Source organism: Cynocephalus volans, chromosome 15, assembly GCF_027409185.1.
Source record: "Cynocephalus volans isolate mCynVol1 chromosome 15, mCynVol1.pri, whole genome shotgun sequence".
NCBI classification, from domain to species: Eukaryota; Metazoa; Chordata; class Mammalia; order Dermoptera; family Cynocephalidae; genus Cynocephalus; species Cynocephalus volans.
The window spans coordinates 14,217,210-14,242,130 of NC_084474.1; the positions used below are offsets into that span (position 1 = coordinate 14,217,210).

A 24,921-nucleotide genomic window follows, 5' to 3' on the forward strand; every position below is an offset into this window, starting at 1 on the left:
ATCACTCAAGAGAATGTGAATATGACTGTGCTTAGCCCTACCAAAATTGGCAAGACCATAATCAAATCTATTGAAATTAAAAGTTAGATGATGCTAATTCTACAATTAAAGTTTTGAAAATTAATAATAATACCAAACATCATTAAGAGTTTTTAATAAAGTGAGGGTGTTTGACTGAGGAACAGCTAATTCTAAGTCTTAATATTATACAGCTTTTCAAATTACAACTATTTATGGATGAAAGAAATAATCCTGTCAGTAATGAAATATTTTAATCAAATCCTACACTGAAACTTCATAAGACACATTATTCCTTGAGACTGGAAAATATAGGGATGGGTGCTAAAAACTGTGCAGACTAACCAAAACTTCTCATTGATTTAAAGATATGAAGTAAGATTAAAAATATCATTAAGAGTGAAATAATTTTCACCCTACATTATATTAAAAGCTCACTGATTTAACTTGATGTATTCTCATAATAAATGAATGAAAAGGGGAGGTTGCATAAATTACAAGATAAATTATAAAATCTTTTCTCTTGCACTAAGAATTATAATGATTTTACACTTTCAGAGAGCAACAACAGGCTTAAGGTAAATAAATGTCAAAATATTAAAAGGAAAAAATACTAAAAAGGCTCATAAAAGGGGAAATTTTTTTGAAAAAGCTACATGCTAAAAATATTCACATTTTATTATTTATGAAAAGGGGGGAGTGGAGAGAAAGCAATCTAATGTTCCATAGAGAAAATTAGTTAAGTAAATATTTTAGTCATACATTAAAACTGTTCCTCATAAAACATAGTAAAGTGTTAATGCTAACATTAAATCTTAAAAAAAACCACAAAACTGTTTGCATAATATTTGAAAATATGCAAATTAAAAATGAAGTAAAATAAATCAAAATGATAACTGGTTATGTTAACATAGTAAGATCATAATAATGTTCTTCTGTTTTCTAATTTCCAAATCTATTACAAAGTGATCATGTTACTTTTTAGAGGAAAATCGTATAGCCAACTTAGTTTATACACAAAGTACAAAAAGCTGTTTAGTGACAGAGGGATACCCAAAGAATTAACCATGTTTATGAAAGTCACTGAAGTAGATCATTACTTAATTCACTGCCTGGTTTGTTTGTCTGGTTGATGGGTTGACTTTGCATTTATTATCCTAGAGAACATACAATCAACTTTCTTGGCTTGTTTCTAGCGATTTAGCGACAGAAGAAATTACAAGATTATTCAAGAATGATTTAAAAAAAAACTCTATCATGTTTGAAACCACTTGGTTAATTAGTCTTTTTAAAAAGGTAAAAAGCCTTTACAAACATGAAAAAGAATATAGTCCTCAGTCACAGAGTCTACCAGGCAAGTTGTGTATGATAAGAGACATAATGTATATTCTTTAGGGTAATATAATGTTATTATATGAAGACAAAATATATCCTGGCTAACCTTTCTTTTTTCTTTTTTTTTTCTTTTTTTTACTAATTTTGTTTTGCTATCAAACTGACAGTTACCAAACTCTAATTACAGCAAAATTAAACTCTCAAAAGTCAGTATCTCCTGGAAAACTTTATCACATGAAATATCAACTACCTTCTACATCAAAATATAAACTAATAGTTTGGCAAAAATTAAATTTATTTTTAAAAAGTTAAAATTCAGGATTTAACTTAGAAAAATAATGACTAAATACCTATTAATAAAAAAAGAAACTAGATAACATTTTTAGCCATGTTTTATTTTTAGATATACCACCTAAACAGGATAATTAGATGTTCCCAAATTAGACTTCCAAGTGTTACCTTAAAAGAGCCAAAATCTTTTCCAAATGATACTAGAGAGCTCAAAGGTAGAGACTACCACGTAATTTGATCATGTTAATTAAATACTTTCATACTACTATCTACAGTTAAAGTTTACCTGGAATTTTAAAGACAAAGTGATCAGCTACTACTCGACAAGTTCTGCCTTTGTGGATAAAAATTTTAGCCATGAAGTAGTAAAAATCTATGGGAATAGCTCCATGATAAAAAATTATAAGTGCTGGTCCTTCTGGTATTTTTTCCATCCCATGAACTTCATAACCTGTTCAAGAGACAAAATACAGAGACTTAAAATGTTTATTAATTTATTTGTACTAAAGGACAGTCAGTAACTCAGAAGCTCAGTCTTTTCCTATAAGAGTGCATGAGGCCTCCTCATTCCCTTACCCTTTCCCTTCTTCTTCCCTTTCTCTTTCTTTCCCTGCCTTTCTGGAACAAATTAGCCCTCAGCCACCAGGTGGGCCAGGGTGAAGTAGGCACCTATGTGGAGGTGGCCGGGAGTGAGTGTTGGGGCCCAGGAGGGTGAGGAGGATAGTCGCACAGGGTGGCCTGGAGTGGGGAGTCAAAGCCGGAGAAGAGTCATGAGCATACCCATGCAGGCAAGAGCCTGGTACAGGGTGGCGATGCAAGACTGGGAGTACTGTAAGATAGATGCTGGACATAGTCCTCTTCCCTCCTCCCTTGTATACCAAAGTTCCCCCTCCCCCACTCCTTGGGAGGCTGCCCCTGGCCAAGGCAGTTACCCAAGGAAACGCACATCCCTTTTAGACAACTAGAATGCTGGAAGAAGCAGAACACTAAGGAAGGGAGCAAACACTCTGATGGCAGGAGATTAGCTGGTAAATTATCTACCTGGCCTTAAGTTGGGTGCTCCCTGACTTATGTGAGCTGAGTGAGGGTCTGTATGTAAGCCTGAAAATGATTTACATCCCTCCTTTGATCTGTTAACTACATAACTGCTGTATATACTCCAGGGCAGTGCGGACTTCTTACCAACTGGACACCATCGGTGCCTCTCGTAAGTCTAATAAACCAATGTCTTTACCTGCTGAACCTCCAGGTGATTTCTTTGGAGTGGGTAAACATTATGTAAGTGCCCTCTCAGATTTGCGGCTCCTGCATTACAACTGGAGTAACTGGCAAGATATTTCAGAGAAATCCCCCACTGAAGTGGCTGCAAGAGAGAGGAAGGGGACAAGAGAAATGTCCCGGGGGAAATACCTGGGTGGGTCACTGGTTCAATGTGGTTCAATGCTGCCAGCTTGGTAAATAGCAGGGGACCACCACATGGGTATGGGGATACCCCCAAAATGCCAGCAGGACAGATGGAGGTGTTGAAGGCAGTTGAAGAAAAAGGAGGTATTCAGAAGAAAAAGGAATACAAGGCCGTCGCTGCCCTGGTGGCATGGCCACTCCTCTGGGGGCTCAAGTTAGCAACCAAGAAGGAAATTGAGTCAGGGAGCCAATGTCAAAGGTTGAAGGAAAAGTTAAGGCTAGAAAGAGGCTCATTTAACTCAGGCTGACAGCAAGGATATTACAGCACATCAGTTGTACCAAGCCACTGACCATCTACACATTTTGGCATGATGTTTTGTGAAAATGAAAGGAAAGCAGCTCTTGTGGGCTAAGATCCGCACAGTAGTGACAAATCCAGAGTGGAATCCTAGAAAATGGGAGCCCATTTCTGAGACTGATACCTCAGATGAGGAAGATGAGAATGTCCAAGTGGAGGTGATAGAGGATGAAGCAGAAAATCCTCAGGCTAGGCCAGTAATCATGCAAAAGCTTAAGACTAGCTTAAGAATGAGTACAGGGCAAAATGCCCAAGATTTGCTTCCTCCTCTAAAATATATGCATACAAGCACCCACTCTCACGCCTCGGCAGAGCTAGGAAAACTGGCTATCAAGTTTTGTCAGAAAGAGAGAGCATTCCTAGGTGGCTGTTCCGTTTGTGGGATACAGAGGTCCAAGGCATAGTGTTGTCAGGGGATGAACTGGTGAAAATGATATCAGTCACCAATCATCCCTCACTCCAGCAGTGCATTTACAGAGGAGGGCAACATGATGAAAATGCCTCCCAGTTGACTTGGATCATGGCAGGCTGCCAAGCCGCCCAGCCCGATGAAGGGAGCATTCTAGGAATGCCTCCTTGGTGGTCTATCATGGAGGATTTGCAAGAATTCCTTAGGGAACTGGGAATGAGACACGCTATTTACTGAGACCCCTTCTGTGGTCCGAACTTGGTACAGTTTACTGGAGGAATGAAAGACAGGGTTATACAGTCAGCTCCCAGTAGCTGCTATGAAACACTGGTATCAATTCTGTCACCTCTAGTAGGACAATACATTCAAAGGGTGGCACAGGCCATAGCTGACCCAGGGAAAACTAAAATCATACGACAAAAGAAATAAAGCTGCAAAGTGAAAGCAGCAGCACCAAAAGGGAAAAGAGGGGAAAAGGAAAGTCAGAAGGAGCCAGTAAAGGTTACTAGAACGCAGCTGTGGGTAGACCTAACTAAAGCAGGGGTCAATCCAAAAATTAAATAAGTAGCCAAATGTCACACTGTTTAAATTGTGGCAATAGTTGCCCAAAGAGAAATGGTTCCAGACCCTGCCAGAAAAATGGCCAGAGACTTGGCTGATAAGGGAGCAGACTCCTTCCGGGGAGGGTAGGCAGAGACACAGCTGAAGGACTTGATGAAGTTGCCCTCTATAGTTCACAAGTGGAACCAAGTGCTCCGCCAGAGGAAGAGAAGACAAATTTCATGTTCCCTTGGTCCCAAGCCTAGGGGTGGGGCCAAGGGACAGAGGAAATGCAGGAGGCCCCATGAGGAGCTTGCTATATAGTGGTCTCTGCCGAATATACAGAGAGATTGCCTTGGTAGATACAGGAACCAAATATACATATATGGGAATCCATCAAAATTCGAGGGGTCAATTACTGCTATAGATGGGTATGGTGGGCAATCCATTAAAGTAAGAAAGGTGAAGCTGATATTAAGATTGGTCAGCTCCCTCCACCCCAACCCCTCAAGGAACATACTGTATATATCTTCCTGATCAGGGAACACATACTGGGGATTGATATACTGCAAGGTTTGTGTTTGCATACTAGTGTGGAGGAGTTTCACCTACAAAGAAGGGTTGTGAAAGATACAGAGAGGTAAAGCACAGCAATCCCTGGTGCAACTGCTGCCACCCCTGCAAATAGTGGCAACTAAGCAATATCAGTTGCCAAGGGATCACAAGAAAATTAGGGAAACTATAATGGAATGGCCAAGGTGAAAATAAAACGCCCAACCCATAGTCCATATAACTCCCAGATGTGGCCCATCTATAAACCAGATGGAACCTGGAGAATGACTGTGGACTATAGAGAACTAAATAAGGTAATTCCTCTTTTACATGTGGCTGTACCTAATATTACTGATATTATGGATAAATTAGGGACTCCTTTGGGGGCATATCATGCTGTGTTAGACTTGGCTAATGCTTTCTTTAGTATTGATGACCATCCAGATAGTCAAGACCAATTCGCCTTTACTTGGGAAGGATGTCAATGGACATTCACAGTTTTGCTGATGGGCTATCTACATAGTCCTACCATCTGCCATGAAATGGTCGCTGAAGATTTGGAGAAATGGACGGCACCTCCATCAGTGAGACTATTCTATTATACTGATGACATTATGATAACTTCCAATTCTCTTACAGATTTGGAGGAGGCTACTCCATCCCTTATCACTCACCTATAGAGAAGAGGATGGGCTATAAACCAAAGCAAGGTCCAGGGACCTGGATTATCTGTCAAATTCTTTGGTGTTATCTGGTTGAGTAAGACAAAAGTAATGCCCTCTGCAGTAACAGACAAGATTTAGGCATACCCTAAGCTGACTAGTGTTAAACAATTCCAGGAATTTCTGGGATTGTTAGGATACTGGGGATGTTCATTCCCCATTTAGCTCATATGGTGAGGCCTCTATACAAGCTAGTAAAAAAGGAAGCAAAATGGGATTGGACATCTGAGTGTCAAGCTGCTTTCAGTTCTTCAAAAGCAACAGAATGGGGCATGCAAGCACTGGGAGTTCTAAATCCAGCACAACCCTGTGAATTAGACATAAATATTCCCAGGAGGGTTATGCGTGGAGGTTATAGCAATGAGAGGGGAAAGCTTGCCTCTATGGTCTTCTGGTCCCAGACACAGAAAGGAGCGGAGGCCTGATATAGCCCTATATAAAAACAAGTCAACACTGCCTATCAAGCATTGCTAGCCACAGAACTGGGCACCAGACAGGCAGCTGTGACAGTGAGGACTGCATTGCCAATTGCTGGACCGATTCATGACATCACCATGCACCCCATACTTCCAGTGCTCAGACAACCACGGTGACCAAGTAGCACACCTACTTGCAACAACACATTAAATTATCCACAAGTCCCCTAAGCCACGAACTATAAGTTATTGGGACCTGTCACGTTTATGGAGCCAGACAATGTGCCCACCAAACCCATGGTAATTCCTCACTCATTAAGGGGTGCCACCAGTGCCAGAAGAGGCTTGGTACACCAACAGCTCCCCTCGAGGGCACCCCCCCTGATGGAAAGTCATTACATATCAACCATCAACAAATACCACCTGGATGGATGATGGCACCAGGCAAAGCAGCCAGTGGGCTGAACTGCAAACAGTATGGATGGTGATAGCCAAAGAGAAAAGCCCAGTAACCATCTATACCAACAGCTGGGCAGTTTTTAAGGGTCTCATGTTGTGGCTGCCTCAGTGGAAAAAACAGGAATGGTTAATTATGAATAAGCTCCTGTGGGGTCAGGACATGGGGCAAGATATATATGCTATCAGCCAACATAAATCAGTGAATGTGTACCATGTATGTGGGCAATGACGAGGCCAATGCCCTGGCCTATGTGTGATGGCTGGAAGAAGCCCCCACTTCTTAATATACCAACAGCTCCTATTGAGGGCACCCCCTCGATAGAAAGCCATCACATTCCAACCATCAACAGATACCATCTGGATGGATGATGGCACTGGGGAAAGCAGCCAATAAGCTGAATTGCAAGCAGTATAGATGGTGATAGCTAAAGAAAAAAGCCGGTAACTATCTGTAGTTTTTAAGTGTCTCACATAATAGCTGCCCCATCAAAAAAACAGGACTAGTTAATCATGAATAAGCCCCTGTGGGGTCAGGACATGTGGCAAGATATATTTGCAGTGCAAATTCAATTCAAGGCACCAGCCACATTCTGTATAGAAAGGCTGAATGGCACAGGTAATGAGACCATGCAAGAAGTGGGATGGACCCCCAAAGAGTTATGTGTGAGTACTACCACTCTTACAGATGCTGAGCAAAGGGGATGGCAAAATTCTCCTTATAAGCAGGAGCACATGCCATGCCTTGGGGTACCCACTGGGCTTGCAGAAAGTACAGATGGCCATACCTCCTATACAACTGGACAGGAAGGTGTACATGGGGCTGGCCCTATATTCCCGGGAGAGTGCTCACGACCCTTCCCCTTCTGCCTAGCAATTGGAAGCCTTTTCTGCAAGACATCGAATTAGATGCACTCCCTGGTGGTTTTATCCCCTTGCAACTTTTTCTCCACCAATAGGTAATATTATGACTGAAAAGGCAGTGGAAGCCCTAGCCAACCACACCACCAATGTCCTGAATGCTAGTTCTCATGATATCCATTTGTTGAATAAAGAAGTCTTCCAAATTAGAAAGGTAGTCTGCAAAACAGGATGGCTCTAGACATGCTTAGCACTGTCCAAGGAGGCACCTGTGCCACTATTAAGGCAGAATGTATATGTCTCCCTGTTCCAAAAACTGTACATACTGAAATCAAGGCTATGGATGCCATTGCCCGTGACCTTTCCTCAGATTAGTTTTCATCACTCAATTCATTTTGGAAAAGGATCATAATAGGAATGGTGGTAGTGGTAGGAGTGCAGTTGTTTGGTGCTTGTGGGTTATACTACATTTATGGTATCTGGATGCAATGTGTGACTCGTTGCTCCACCCTAGGGGACACGCAGAAGATTAATATGATGCAAACACTGTGAGGGTGGAATAGTCATACATAAGAGTGGAATGTAGGGGAGATGCTGGACACAGCCCTATTACCCCCTCCCTTGCATACCAGAGTTCCCCTTCCCTCTCCTCTCTGGGAGGCTGCCCCTGGCCAAGGCAGTTACCCAAGGAAACACATATCCCCTTTAGACAAACAGAATGCTGGAAGAAGCAGGACACTCAGTAAGGGAGCAAACACTCTGTCAGCAGATTAGCCAGTAGATTAACTTCTCTGCCCTGCCATATCTCAGGTGCTCCCTGACTTACATGAGCTGGGTGAGGGTCTGCATGTAAGCCTGAAAATGATTTACATCCCTACTTTGATCTGTTACCTATAAAACTGCTGTATGTACTCCGTGGTGGGCTTCTTACTGATCGGCCACTATCGGTGCCTCTTATAAATCTAATAAGCCAGTGTCTCTATCGCTGGACCTCCAGGTGATTTCTTCAGAATAGGTAAACACTATGCGAGAACACTCTCAGATTTGGGGTTCCCGTGTTACAAGTACAAATGCAGAAAAGGAGAGAACTAGAATAAACTCTGTCACTGCAAGAGAAGGTCGCTCCCACCATAACAATGAAAAAAAGCAAACAGTTTACAAAACCCTAACTTTTCCTAAGCATGTCAGAGAGCTGAGGTCACAAGGCAACCAGGTGAAATGAGCTCCAAAGGGAGACAAGCCCCTCCAAGGAAAGACAAAAACTGAGTGTGGGAGAAAGCAGCAGATGCTATAAATGTGGGTAAGAAGAAAAGAATGAATAAATACTTAACAGCCGAGTATGGGCTAGCTTGAGTGTAGAATCCCTGGGAGCCGCAGACACACACCAACACGTCCACACTCACTCTGTAGCTCTTCTCCACAGACCTCAGTGAGTACTCACTAGAAAAATTAGGGGTGAGGCAGGAGACCAAAGAGAGCCCCACTAGTGATACAGAGAGTAAAACCCTATTCACATCCTGGAAGTTTCTCTTGTAAAAACAAAACCAGTCAGACACTAGAAGAGGTGCAGGAAACTCTCCCACCCCCTCTGAGAAAAGGGTAAAGGCAAAAGTCATCTGATGCTAGGAGGGACAGAACTCCACCACCCCCAACCTACACCCCCTGCCCCACCGCTCCAGTGTCAGGCAAAAATCCACTATTTCTAGGGAAAGGCTAGAAGCAGAAGTATCTGCTACTGGGAGGTAGGAGTGGGCAGCAGGAAACGTGCTTAGGCCCAGGGTCCTGAAATGATATAAAGCAAAGATCTACCACTAGGGAGAGGGCCAGAAACGCTCCCATCACAAGACCCCCACTCACAAAAGGCAAAGTTTGCCTGCCACAGAGAAGGAAAGGAACGCGGTATAAAGCCTCATCCCTGAAAAAAGGGCCTGATAAGATTTTAGCTAAACCAGAAAAACAAAGGAGTGCCCCCCCCACCACCACCACACTGCATCCTCGCTTGGAATAATAAGCAAAGGCAACTGGGGTCAGGGCAGGAGCATGAAGAGGGACGCCTTCTGTGGCACAGGCAATATAGGACTGAGGGAGGAGCAGGAATACTAAGAAAAACCCCCTGGTACTCCAGGCTTTATATTACGTGCAAGGCAGCAGTAGGTGTTTGAAGTCTGTGCTGAACTGAAAGTAACTATAGCAACAACAAAACCCAAACCCAGTTCAACTATTCAGTGGACTGAATCAATCCCCAACCAATCACTAATGGCCTGACAGGAGTGCCAATTTTCAGTCATAAATACTATTTATCTCAGTCTCCACTGTTCTTTTATACACAATGCCCAGAATTCAACTAAAAAAATTATGAGGCACACAAAACAGTAAGGAAAAAAATCCATTGTCAAGAGATAAAACCATCAACACAACCAGACCCAAAAGTTGAAACTATCAGACAGTAACTATAAAATAACTATGATTAATAAATTAAAGGATGTAGAGGAAGAGGCAGAAACACATGTAATCAGATTAGGAACTTCAGCAAAAAGATAGAAACTATTAAAAAAGAGTCAAACAAAGCTTATAAACTTGAATGAGATCTAAAGATTAGATATTAGTATCTATTAATGTTAACTTCCTGATTTTAATGGATTTTTTAAGATTAAGTATGAGAACATCCTTGTTTGCAGAAAACACACAAAGTGTTAATGACAGGGTAATATAGGCACTTACAACCAAATGATTTAGGAAAATAAGTTCTTTGTGCAATATTTGGAAAATTATTTAAAAGTGTACTAATAAAAGTAGTAATCATACTGCCTTCTATTGAAAAATTATGTAAGATCAAAGAATAATAGAATCTACAAGATAAAAAAATAAAAGTTTCAAACTAGCAGACAATATTAGAACTTAAGACTATTTTCAGTTGCTAAACAAAGTTATCAACACAACTCTGAACCATCAAACACACTTTCATTTCTCCACTAACTTCTTAGAAACGATCTGGACCCTTCTGTGTAAGCTAGATATAAGGTAGTTCCATGGGAGTACTAGATTCTATTGGTTACAAGCAGGTTGTGAAAGGGGTAAGGAAATGAACAAAGGGGAGTGGGTGAAAAGGGCCAGGGTATGAGCATAAATTAAGTTAAAACTTTCCTAGGAGATAGACAACACAACCTAGGGTAAAATTTAACAGAGACATAAAATATTTCACTGGTAAAAACAGGAAAAATCACTCCGGGCTTGTTGGTAAGAAAAAAGAAAAGAAAAATTCTTAGCTAGTGACCCAATGCAAAGTAACACACCATTTAAATTGTTATATACAAATGCATAACGTAAAAATGCGGCAAAATTTTATTTCATTCACAAACATAAGACTTCATTTTTACATATTTAAGTTATTCTTTAAAAATTCCCTCATTCTGTTCACTGAAAATGAACAATTACTGAGGTTGTCTGACATTACCAAAAGGATCAACTGTCCCATAAAATAAATTTTCTGAGAAATAAAGAATACTCCTTTGAGGAATTCTACAAAGAATATTCCTAAGGTTCTTTCTGGCTTTATGGAATATTAAAATTAAGAAGCAATTGCACTATTTACATAACACCAAATCACCTGCTTAAAAGAAGAAAAACTCAATTAATCAATTATTGGCAAAAATGATAATTTTTTTAGGCCCTATTGCCTTTATGTCCCAACTGCCTATCAAGTGACATTAGATTATTTTACGTATCATATAAATTGTGGCTCCCTGAGTATACTTTCTCAGCTTTGTGCTTCTGCTCATGCAGTTGCCTTTAGTTGGAGCACTTCCTGACCCATGTTTCCTGTCTAGTAGTAGAAATTTTACTGTACTTTGACTCCTCCTCTCTCGGACTCTACACTCAGTGGTCACAAAGTTTTGTGCATTTTACCACCAAAAACTCTCTCAAGTCTATCACCTCCTTCCCTTTCCTAACTTCAGTGTCCAGCTGCAGCTCCATCAACTCCTGTCTATGGCACACCAATGCCAAGGGGATCTGATGAGAAATGGAAGCTTGGAGAAAGCAGTCACAACAGCAACTACTGTCACTGTCCACCCAACCACTGTCCAGGGAGGGGGAGCCTCAATCTGCAGATTTTGAGTCGTCCAGGCCCCATTAATAAGGACAGCCTTAATCTGTGATGAATATGGCTCTCTTATTTGATGCCATTACATATGTAATTTATTTACTTCCCCTGCTATGATCCTACACTCATGAGATATCCTCCTGACCTTCTGGCTTCTCATATAGCTTCCTACAGGAAGAGGATTTGAAGGTCACATGGAGCTCAGTTAATTCTTCTCATGGCAATGATTTATTATGTTATATAAATGAGTTAACTGCCTTCTGGCTTTAGACATCTGTATCATGAATTCAGATAATGATAATCTCCTAAGAGAAGTTGATGAATTTTCCATCAAAAATCCATTCTTGAGCCTATATACCTACACATTATGGGTAAATAAACAATGCCACCCTTTTGGATCTTCCTCAGGAAAGCAAACAGAACTAAACTACCTACAAAATAAAATCCAAACTTCTGAGCATAGCATTTAAGATCCTTTGAACCCGGCTTCAGTCTATCCTTCCATGTTCATCACTTAACATACTTCCTGGCCATGAATGATTGATCTTCTAGTCCTAAATATATCATGCACTTGCTGCTGTGTTTACCATAAATGGTATCCTATGAGTATAGTTAGTTATGAATCTTTTTCTGTTCAATAACGTATCTTTGAGATCTACCCAGGAAAGACACATAAGTAATCTTATTTTTTTTAATAGTTATAAACTATTCCATAATAAATTCATGTCACTGTTCATTTAGCCATTTCCCTATACAGGAACAATTGGATTGTTTCCCATTTTTCACAAATATCACTGCATATGCATCCTTGTACACTAAACATGTGAGTTTATCACGTTTGTGATAAACTTGAACACCCCTTTATATGCATCCTTGTACACTAAACCTGTGAGTTTATCACTAGAATAGACACTAAGAAGGGCAACGGCTGGTCATATGATATGCCCATCTTAAATTATAGTAGTTATTACTAAATTGTCTTCCCAACTGGCTCTACATTACTTTTCCCACATGCATCCAACAGGAGTTCCCATTTCTCCACATTCTCATCCTTTAATGTTATCACATTTAATTTTTATCAGTCTTTTGGGTAAAAATGATATCTCAATGCCATTTTAATTTGCATTTTCATAATTACCAAAGGGGCCTGTGCATCTGTAATGATTACTGGCCATGTATGTTTCTTGATCACACCCTTAGGACATTTTTAAGTTGGATTTTTTTTCTCATTATTATTTGCTAAGACAGGTTGTAAATAAGTTGCATTGATCTGCCCCTGTCATTTAACATGTCTTTTAGCTATGTCTTTTTTCGTTTTTTTTTTTAAACAACCGATACCCAATTTATTAAAATAGTTGACTTAAGCATCGATAATGGTAACTTCAACTTTGATTCCTGGCTCAATGGAAGTAATCTGTTTAACAATCTCAGAAGGGCTGTGCAAGTCAACAAGACACTTGTGGAAGCTCATCTGAAAACGATCCCATGTCTTAGTACCTTCACCACAAGGCATTTTTCTTGTACTGATTCTCAAAGAACTGGCCCTTTCACTTTAAGATTCTTTTCCTTCGTATCTCTTATCAAGTCAGCACACACCTGCACCAGGGATTTTGCATTGCAGCTGATTAGGGTAATTCTAATTTGGTGAGTTGCCACCTCTGGTTACACATGTGTCTTTCCAGTATCTTAAAATACAGGGTTGTAGTGCAGCATCCTGACTGAGTAAAAACTGGTGAGTCAGGAGCAAGAGTGGGCAGACCTGATCTCCACAGCACCTGCCACTGCAAAGAGCTAGATATGACTTTTTAAAATAGCTTTCACTTTTCTGTCTTCTTGAAGACCTTCCCTACTTCCCTACTATCAGATATTTTCCTATATCTTTTCCTGCTGATTTAAAATACCACCTTTATCATTTATAAATTCACATGTTTCTGAGCCCTACACTGTTTGATTTGTGGCAATCCTTTCCCTGTAACAATACTACAATTTTAATCACTATATATAATGTTAATAAAATGTTTTTGATGTAAGGTGAAAACACTCATTTTTTCAAATTGGCCTTGGTTAGTCTTGTTTATTTATTCTTCCATACAAATCTTAGAAGCTGCATGAAAAAGCAGTTGGAACTGCATTGAATTAATAGATGAATTGGGAGTGTGGGCGGCAGAGTGACATCTTTACCATACTGAGACCTCCCATCCATTCATCTCTTTTAAAACTCCACCTGTATGTATAGTTTCTCCATAAAGCTCTTACATGCTCTTACACATTTTTTGTTAGTCCTAAAAGAATTTTTCCTTTCCATCTTAAAAATGATTATGGTTAGTATATGGGCAGTTAAATAATTTTATGTTGATCTCATATATCCATTTCTCTTGCTTAACCACTCTTCTTAGTACTGATAAATTTGTTGAGTCATTTGGTTCTTTCAGGTATCTCATTTTCTAATCGTTTTACTTCCTATTTCTAGGACCTCCAGGGCAATGTTTAGTAGTAGTGGTAACTGCACCCTTGTCCTTTTCCCTACTGATGAGAATTGCTTTCATACTTCTCTACTTCTCCATTATGTATGTTTGTTGAAGATTTCTGATACATTACCTTTATTAGTTAAAGCAGTACTTTCTAGTCCTCATTTGCCAAGACTTTTCATCATAGATATTGAATTTTATAAAATTATTTTCTACCAGACTGACATACAAATCTTTTTCTGTGTATTTGCCTTAGTTTTTATAGCAAAGTGATGCCAGTCTAGCAAAATAAACTGCATTGCCCCACATTTTTCTATATTCTGAATCAGTTTATGATGGACATTATTTGTTCCTCAAAAGTCTGGCAGAACTCATGGGCTCTGGGACATTGGTGGAGGGAGGAGGAGATAAACTTTGGACACTACTCCAATTTGTTTGATTATTGGTATATTCTACTTCTCTCTTTGTGAACCAATTTTAATCATGTCTATTCTCCTGTAGCACTAGCCATTTCACTTAGTCTTTAAATACAATGGTGCAAAATAGTTACTTAAAATTTGTTTCTACTCATTCTTCAAAGCCTTATTCAAAAGCTACCTCCTCTGAGTAGTGCTTTTATTTTTGTCCTATAAGAAAAGGAATTAACATTTATCGAGCATTTACATGCCAGGAACTGTGTTAAACCCTTAATAATCATCACAAAAACCCTCCACAGATGAGGAAAAAGTATAAAAAGCCCATGTAACTTACCCAAAGTCACACAGTGGGGCCAGGATGCAGACTGCATCTGCCTAACTCCAAGGTCTGTGCTCTTACTCCATACCACACTTCCTGCTACAAGAATGCACATGCTAACCTACAGTATTTTCAAATGCTGGATGTAACCTATTAGGGAGCTGCAAAATCAATTTAATCAATTGAAAAATCCCTTCAGTGAGTTATGACCAGCATTCTTCTTTTTAAATAAAAGAGAGTAGAAAGCGGAATAGATCACATGCAGAAAGTATATACACTTTTCATGAAACAGTATATAGATGTGTATGTATACTGGATGGCAAAATGCATTTTTTACTAGTAATACCAGTCAAAAATTTGATAGCCTAAAATTGTACTTTGAATATACTAGGTACCTTGAACATAGTGTGTTAAGATGAACTTGCTAATGATCAAGAGGCAAAAGACGTATCTTAGTGCCTTACAAATTATCGGAGAAAGATGCTCTATAATTATGATAGCTAACATTCACTGAAACTTAATATGTAATAGAAATTAAGCTAAACACTTCACATAAAATTTCATTGAATCCTTACAACAACTTATTTTACAGAAGAATATGATGTTCAGAAAAGTACCTTGTTTGAGAAGAAGGTTTTGATATAGTTTTAAAGTAGCTTCTTCCCCCAGATATTTATCAATTACAGAGTACAAATAATAGTAATTTTACAGTGGAGAAGCTGGCAGACACCTCCTTAACCAAGTGATCTAAGTTAATACCGTCAGGAATATGGCAGAGCAATATCACGAACTCTCTGATATAATGCACTGAGGACACATCATTGTTTTTGTGTTATTCCTGTCAAAAATTCATAACCTCAATCCAATTATTGAAAATACCAAATCTAAATTGAGAGACCATCAACAAAATCTCTACAAGTGCCAAGGTCATGAAAGACTGAAAAAAAAAAAACCACTAAGGAACTGTCATAAGCTGAAGGAGACATGACAACTAAATGCAATAGGGGATCCTGGAAAAAGGACACTGGTGGAAAAATTGTAAAATTTGAGCCGTGGTTTAATTAACAGTATTGTACATTGTTAGTTATATAACTGGACAATGATTATAAAGATGTTATCATTAGGGGAAGCTGGGTGAAGCATATACGAGAACTCTTAGTACTGTTTTTGCAACTTTTCTGTAATTCTAGATTTTTTTCAAAATGAAGTTTTAAAAAAAATCATAATTATTGCACAAAGGGAGGGAAGGGGAGAAGAGAGGAAGAAGAAAGAAAAGTTAGATAACTTGAGCAAGATCACCCAGCCACTTAGGAGAGCCATTTTGGCCTCAGGCAGTCTGACTACACACCTCCACTGCCTGAAGGACAGAAGAGGTGAGAGAAAACTCTTATTCAACTGAAGTAGAGAAATGTTTTGACATCCCAATTTAATTTTTTCATAAAAAACTTTGCTACATATGGTTTAATCTATAGAGCCCTTTCAGTGAATAAAACGTGTCGATTTCTTTAGAAAAATAATAAAATATGAAGCTAAAGAAAGTTTAGAGTTCATGCTATTGTGGTCTATTTTCTTTTTAAATTGGTACTCATATAATATAAATAATAAACTATATGATCAGACTACCTAATTAATCAAATCATTGCATTTTCTCAAAATTTTGTATTGCCAATGAACTGAACAAGCTATGTTGGTGTTAATAAGCATTAATATTATTTTCAAACAATGAAGTAAATTCTGTGTAAGACAAAAACAAAACTACAATAATATAAACACACAAAATAAAACGAGATAAAACAAGTAAAAGACACCAAGATAAAATATTCCTTATTTCCCTGAAGTGAAAGTTATGGTCCTCATTACCTATACCCTTATGCTAAAATGCATAATTTTTAATTTTCTCAAGAACATCTAGATACCTTACTGAGGACTCTTCCTCATCATATTAATTTTTAGGGGAAATCATTAAATATTAAGAGTCCAGCTTCTAAAAATGTCATTCACATTTCCTACGAATTTTTTTTGAAAAATGAATCAAAATTTTCATAGTTTAAAGTCTATAAGCAACCTGAATGTAGAGACTTCATTGATCCATCACTGGGCAAACTACCTAGAAATATAAGTACTTAAGAAACATCAAACTAATGTTTCTCAGTGTCATACAGGCAATATGTTACACAGCACATAAGAAATCAAAGAATTTTTTGAAAAATCATAGAACATTTGCATTCTACACAGTATGAAGGTAAAACAATTTCAAAATAGAAAACACTGGACAGATTCTTATACAGAGATACTTATTGAAAATAGTAAACAAATTATAAACAAACCCCTGTTCAATAACAGGTAACTAATTAAATTACTTTTGGATTTACAGAATTACAAGTAGTCATTAAAAGTCATATTTACGAAGGCAGCTTAGTGACATGAAAAATAGCAGTGTGCCACACATATAAAAAATGACAAACACACTAAAATTTTTAACAGAATTCATCTGCATAGTAAATTTTAGGTAACTTTTATTTTCTTCTTTATATTTTTCTGTATTTGCTACATTTTTACAATGATCATTTTTATTATTAAAAAAATTCCTCTGAAGATTCTTCAAAAAGCATACATTAAAACTGATTTGAAACCAATACAAAATTTAAATATGCACAAATGTCTTTTATTTATGTCAGTAAAGAATAAAAAAATTATTTGTAAAAAAAAAATCACTTATCCTAATAAAATATATTAAGTTATATAACAGAACATTAAAACAAACTAAGAACTATATATTTTACTTCCTCTGAGCCAAAAGGGCATATTTAAAAATACATCAAAATTATATATTCTGCTATAAGTTTAGCACTCAAATTTATCTAAGTTAAATCATGTCTCCTGAAATATAAATAAATTCAAATTCCTTACAATATATATTATCTTGAAATATAGAGTTTAAATATGGGAGGGGTATATACAAGGATACTTCAAAAAGTTCATAATGAAAAGATTCATATTATCTTTCAATTCTATTTTTTCATGAACTGTGAGAAGTACCCTCACATATTCCCAATGAGTATTGTAAATGACACCACTAAACTTTTGTATCACTGTTTTAAAGACAATAAACAACAGCCTACAAGATGCAGCCTCTGCAGATGTGCACATGTGGAATGCTGAAATATCATCTTGCCTCATATAAAACAATAAGAGGGTGTGAGAGTTGTACTGACTGGCAGGAATAGTAATGAGTAAATATTAAGAATTTAACACTTCATAGGCATATGGTTCCTGTTTGCAAGTCTGCTGAATACTACTTTTGGCCCCAAATCCCCCCAACCTGGGACAGACTTACTGCACAGCACAGAGCACAGGCTTTAGGGCCAGATGTCTGAGGTTGTATACTGGCTCTGCTTCCTACTGTGTCTTGGGCAAATAACAACTTCTCTGTGCCTCAGTTTCCTCATGGGTAAAATGGGGATAATACACAGAATGTATATATTATGTTACAAGGTTCAAAGGTGTTAATGTATGTTAAGCATTTGACAGTGTCTAACACAGTAAGAACTCAAAAAATATTTGTAGGTATGTAAGTATGTATGCAGCATTAAAATGATAACACATTAGCCTAATAAGCATGTCACTGGTGTTCTCTGCTAACAGCCTTATAATTTCAGAAATGTATATTTCAAAGTCTGTGCTTTCTTCCATGTCCTTCTGTGAAACCACTTTGATGTTCAACAGCATGATACAAAAAGCTACATCTTTGTCACATGCCTACTGAATCCTCAGTATTTATACAGACCAAAAACAAGAGAGACCAACAAATAAGGTATTGGTGGAATAATATAGCAAAAATTGGTAGAGAAAAACACCAAATCCTTGAAAATAGGCTACTAGAAGGCAATTATTGTGCTGGCCAAAGGAAGAACCACCAATCATTAACAACATCACAATCTCTAAAATAATAAAGAAAAAAATGAATATCCTGGAGAGAAATTTATTGCATCTCATTTATTCAGAAAGACACACTGACCTCTAGGATGAATCAAAAAGAAATGGGTAAATTGTGGGATACAGATTATATTTAATGTAATATTATTTTTAATATTTCACTAAAAAAATCTCTACACTGGTAAAGTCAAACTTATTTTGAACAGAATGGAAGTAAATGCTAAATAATTCAAGCATTTTTAAAACACTTTCTATATAGTTTTAATTAATTAGTCTCTCATTCTATTAGATGTTTTAAATATAAATTTTCACATTTTAGCTTATAGTAATAGTCTATAGTGTTGTGTGGTTCTTTGTTTAATAGAAAGTAATATGTTTGGGGAAAAACACCTTAAGAAAGACACATACATATGAATGACGCGTGCAAACAGATAATAACAGGGAACAGCAAACATCACTTCCATTATATTTTCAGAATCTTCTCAATAAATAAAATAGAATGACTTTAGTTTCAGTGCCACACACGTGGACAGCCACACATAGAGAATAAAGTATTCTTGCTTACCGTGCCATACCGCTGCGTGTCCATCCCACAGAGTTGCCACCGTTTTCCTTGCACCATCCCATAAATTATGAGAGTAGGCTTCTTTTAATACATTCTTCCTCTTATAAATGTGTAAGAAAATAATAGTAAGGTAGAGAAGAAAGATAGTAAAGTAAGGAAGTATTAAAAGTATTAGTGGCGTAAAAACCCACAAAAGATAGTTTGCAAAATTCAGATAGTCCTCCAGTTGCTCCACACCAAACCATTCTTCAAGTATGTGAACCAGGCAAGTCATATAGGGCATAGAGTCCTGTCCTACACCACAGGTTTGATTTTTGTCTATCATTTTTCCTTAGGAGAAAATGATAAATTCAGTTTCTTTCTTCATTGTCACCTGCTTCCTAGCAGGTCTTTAATTTTGCCACTAGAAGGGAAAAATAACCCAGTGTTATTCTCTTTACAGCTATAAAGTTAAATGTTTTAGTCTACATAACTACTATATCGAGTCATTTAATACCAAAATTGAGTAGATTGTTAATGGTTAACTTTGTTGCGATTTAAATGTGAAAATTATAAGGTTTCATCTATTTGCTCATGAAGCATATTGGGTTTAGCTTTTGAAATAAATCACAGGCTATAAATGACAGAGGAAAATAAAGCAGATGAGGAATGAATTTTCAGACTGATCTTAATAATTTTACTCATATCTTATGTAGATCATGTTGAACATTTGGATCTTAAACTAGGTCATATTGAGATAACTCTGTTCTTTGCAAAAGAAAATATCTTACTCAATAAAAGTAACCCAATTCTTCAGGATGACATATATTTTTAGATATTATCTTTCATAGAGAAATAGACTAACAGAAAAGCTGACCTTTTGACATTATGTAAATGTAAAAATTTATCAGTACTGTTTCTATGTTACAATCACTAAAATTTCTCTCAAATCTTAAATGACTAAAAGTCTAGCTATACAATTATTTTATAAACTCTCTCTAAAATAGTCACTTTACTTACCAGAAATTAGATAAATATCTTGTCCCAAGCTTTGATGTATGTATTCTGGAAAACATAGTAAACAAATGGGAAAAATATATGATTAAAGAAAAAATATAATCATTAACACCTAGAGTCAAAATTTCCATAAAATAAACAGCAAGAGACATTCACAAATGTTTGACAAATGTGATTACAGCCCACATTAGTGCATTACAATTAAAAATTATACTCATGCTGCCAGTGCTTTAGTGAGGACAACTGTATACACACTGTTTAGTGCCATTATATAAAACCCCACCTAAGAACTTTTTTCCAACAGAGGCATGAAAAGCTTTGCTTCTTTGGAGGAGAAAGTATGATGTTATTAAGCTGTGTAACTGACTATGTCTCTCTGCCACATTAGCTGATGGTCAAACACAATATTCCATGACTTGATTATATTAGCCCTATGATCATATTTTCCTACATAAGATTTCCTTGGTTTCCTTCTTCTATTCATATTTCCTCTGGTTCTGATTCTATTCTTAGAGATACCTTATCATTATCCCATAATACGCAAATTTTAGTGAAAATCATCTCAATTCCTTTGGAGCTGAGGTAGGGAATTGAGGAAATGAGAGAGAAATGGTGGGAGAGGCAGAGACACACAGGCAAGAGCAAGTACATGCTGCTTTTACGTCAAGACTATCTTGGTAACTGGCTTACTAGCAGGGCGTGCCCTCTGACTTGTTCTTCAAGGAATGGAGGATTTAGCCTAATTTCCTTGTAACCATTAGAATTTACTTGTGAGAAACCTGGGCCTGTTATGGTAACAGAAGGCAAGCACAGCACACAACAAGCCCTCAACTTGGGCTTTATTTATATGATATTCTAATCAATCCATCTAAACAGATGAATCACTATAATTATAATTTATCAGTGTTTGATCATTTAGAGTGCAACATAGCAAAATTTAATACCTTGAAAGATGACAGCTTTTCCCACTAGGATGATTATAATCCAAAAAAACGAAAAATAACAAGGGTCGATGGTGTGGAGAGATTAGAATCTTCAGATATTGCTGGTTGGAATGTAAAATGGTATGGCTGCTGTGGAAATCAGTTTAGTGGTTCCTCAAAAAGCTAAACATAGAGTTACCATATGATCCGGCAATTCTACTCCTAGGTATATACCAATAAGGACTGAAAACACACATTCACACAAAAATTTGTACACAAATGTTCACAGATGCATTATTCATAATAGTCAAAAAGTAAAAACAATGCAAATGTCCATCAACTGATTAATGGATAAACAAAATGTGGTACAGTCGGTCCTCACTATCTGCAGGGGTTCATGCCCCATGGATTCATCCAGCCACAGATCAAAAATATTCAAAAAAACAAAAATAAAAAATAAAAATACAACGATAAAAAATAATACAAATATTAAAATACAGTATAACAATCATTTACATTTTACCACGTATTATAGGTAATGCAGAGATGATTTAAAGTGTACAGGAGGATGTGCATAAGTTATACTACGCCATGTCACATAAGGGACTTGAGCATCTAAGTATGCAGGTAGGGGTGGGGAGGAGGATAGTCCTCGAACCTACTGCCTGCAGATACCTAGGGATGACTGTATATCCATATAATCTGGATCTGTATATGCCGTAAAAAGGAACGAAGTACTGGTTCATGTTATAATATGGATGAACTTTGAAAACATGCTAAGTGAAAAAAGCCAGACACAAAAGATCACATATTGTATGATTCCATTAATATGAAATACCCAGAACAGGCTAATCCACAGAGTCAGAAAGATTAGTGTTTGCCAGAGGTTAGAGGAGAATGAGGAGTGACTGCTAATGGAAACAGAGTTGTCTCTGAGATAATGAAAATGTTCTGGAATTAGATAGTAGTGATAGTTGTACAACCTTGTAAATATACTAAAAACCACTGAGCTATACACTTCAAAATGGTGAATGTCATGATAAATTATATCTCAATTAAAAAAAGAGCTTTTAAACATTTTTAATTAAAAAAATTTATTATAACCTCTAATATAGGTTAAAAGTAGCTTTTCAGAGGCCCAATCAACATTTTGGTGATCTGATCCTTACTGCTTAATACAATTGCCCACAATAATCTACTCTCATTTTTGATTTTTAATAGAATTATAAAATCTTGTAATTTTAAAACTTTCTTTAGTACCTCCCCAAACTGGAAATAGAATTACACATCTTATCCTCTTAATCACATTCTGATTTATTATATATACTTGATAAACACAGTAAAGGGAAGGGGACTAATATAGGTTGGATATCTCTGTCCCCCCAAAGCTCATGTTGAAACCTGATCCCCAATGTTGGGAGGTGTTTGGGTCATGGGGGCAGATCCCTCATGAATAGAGTAATGTCCTCCCTTGGGGGTGGAGAAGCAACAGGAGTCTCCCTCTCTCCCTCTCTCTCTCTCTCTCCCTCTTTCTTCCTCTCCTTACACTCTCCAGTTGCCTGCCAGTTATTAGAAGAAACAGCCTTAGGCTCACAACAGATGTAGTTGTCCCAGAATCATGAGCCAAATAAACCTCTTTTCTTATTAATTACCCAGTCTAGGTATCCTGTTATTGCAACACAAAAACAGACTTATATAGGGAGACAGCATAGGCAGAGCTCCAGTGAGAAAGGTTACATGAACAACTTCAGAGATCTAGTAGCCTCTTAACAGTGCTGTGTGCAATGACTCCCTCCACAAACGGTCATCCAGCCTTGATTTTGATTTAAACCTTTCCAGAACACTCAAAAGCTTCCCATTCCATCTTCAAAACCATCCATTGAACTACTAAAAAGGTCTTCCTATGTTCACTAACTTCTACTTACTGAACCTAGTTCTATACCACAGAACCTCTCTCATTGGACAACTTCTTAAGTTTCAGAACAGCTATCATGAGCTGAAAAATCCCCCTTTCTAATAAGAGTCCTTAATTCTTTCAACCACTCCTCAGAATTTGGTTTCTCAACCTTTCACCACTCTGCACTCCCTGTGACTGACTCGTTATTTGATATTAAGAGGACCATGTCAGCACCTTCTGGGCCTCAGTTCACTAAAATCTGCAAAAGTAGAATAACAATAATATCTACCCCATAGGATTACTCTGATTAAATGGGCTAATCTGTGTAAAGAGCCTAGAACAATGCCTGACACGTTTGCTATCACTATCATTCCTGGAATCTAAAATGACAATAACTTTTTAAGTAGCTTTATCATTCCGCTAACTCATATTCAGCTAAAAAATGTGGTACTACTTTCCACATCTCTGCAAACTGTACTTGAAAAGAAACATTTTGTACCCAGCAAAGATTATACATCTTATTAACTTTCATATTCTAAGACACAGCCCATCCTTTCAGCCTGTTCCAGCACAGTGGATGATGATATGATGACCTTTCTGTGTCTCAGTTTTGTCTTCTGAAAACAGAGAGAAAAACTCATTCAATAAAGACCTATTTAACCCTTATGTACCTAGCAGTTTCACAGCAGTAAATAAACCAAAGACCACAACCTCAAGTGACTTACATTCTAGAGAAGACAGGGAAGATAGACAATAAATAACTAGTAAGATGCTGGTTCTTTACACCAGGTCAGATGACAACAGGTGCTATGGAGAAATATTAAAAAATAAAAGATAAACATAGATATAGAATTCTATGACAGACAAGGGCACAGGTGAGGGGAGGGCACTGCTATGCTATATATGGTGGTCTGGGAAGGCCTCTCTAAAAGGCATATTTAAGCAGAGAACTGAGGAAATAAAGAAGCAAACTGTATGGACATTTGATGGAAGAGACAGCCTGGGAAGTGAACAGCAATGCAAAAGACAGGCACTTGGTGTGGTCTGAAGAACAGCAAGGAAGCCAGGCTGAGGAATAGTGACCGATAGGGAGGGCTGTTGGAAATGGGCACAGAGAGGCAGCACTGTAGAGCTTTGTAGGCCAGCTTTTATCTGAGATGAAGAGGGCATCCGAGGACTTCAAACAGAACGGTGAGACTGCATGATTTGGGTTTTAAATGACTGCTGTGTTGAGAATATATTGTCCAGGGCGCAAATAGGAAGTCAGTGCAAGAATTCCAACGAGTGATGAAAGTGGCTAAGGCAAGTGTGGTAGAGTGAAGGGGATAGGAGATGGTCAGTTTCTGGATACATTACGAAGATGAAGCCAACAGTATCTGCTGATGAATGGGTGTAAAACATGAGTGAGAGAGAGAAAAGTGTGTAATGACTACATAGTTCTTTGGCAACCTGGGTTTGTATCCTAGGAGGTTCTGCCACTTACTGTGTGAACTAAACAAGTTACTCAGTATTTCTCTGCCTCATTTTCTCCCTCTGTAAAATGGGGATCATGATAGCATCTATCTAATAAGACTGTTGTAAAGATTGTATATTTAAAAAAAAAAATCTTGGAAGAGTGCCTTCCACTATGTAAGCACTGACCAAGTACTGCTATCACCACCACCATCGTTAGCCTGCTTGTGAAAAAAATGGAGCTATAGAAAGAACAGGCTTGAGGGTGGGATGGAAATCAGGAATTCAGTTTTGAACACATTAAGTTTAAGATGTTCTTTGGACATCCAAGTGAAGATGTTAAACAGGAACTGGACATAAGCAAAGTTGAACAGGAAGGTCAGGGCTAGAGAAATAAATCTGGTAATTGGTAGCATATAGACAGTATTTAAAGCCATGAAGCTAAAGAAGATCCCACCAGGGAGTGAATATAGAGTAAAAAAGAG

At 37.6% G+C, this 24,921-nt stretch overlaps 1 protein-coding gene and 1 pseudogene across 3 annotated transcripts in view; both read right to left on the reverse strand.

Annotated features, from left to right (window-relative positions):
• The window catches only part of TMEM68 (transmembrane protein 68), a 41,882-nt gene that overhangs the window by 13,222 nt on the left and 3,739 nt on the right, over positions 1 to 24,921 (reverse strand). For 2 of the 3 annotated variants that reach the window (XR_010021798.1, XM_063079963.1), the window contains exons 1-4: positions 21,109 to 21,171; positions 20,168 to 20,212; positions 19,169 to 19,571; positions 1,931 to 2,095 (exon numbers count right to left, since the gene is read on the reverse strand). Coding sequence is in view for 2 of the 3 variants with exons in the window: in XM_063079963.1 (XP_062936033.1) it covers positions 1,931 to 2,095; positions 19,169 to 19,493 (490 nt within the window). In the remaining variant the exon portion in view is untranslated. Of the gene's footprint in view, positions 1 to 1,930; positions 2,096 to 19,168; positions 19,572 to 20,167; positions 20,213 to 21,108; positions 21,172 to 24,921 lie in introns of those variants that run through there. The other variant, XM_063079964.1, reaches the window with a different exon arrangement.
• Positions 12,825 to 14,782, reverse strand: LOC134364125 (small ribosomal subunit protein uS10-like; annotated as a pseudogene).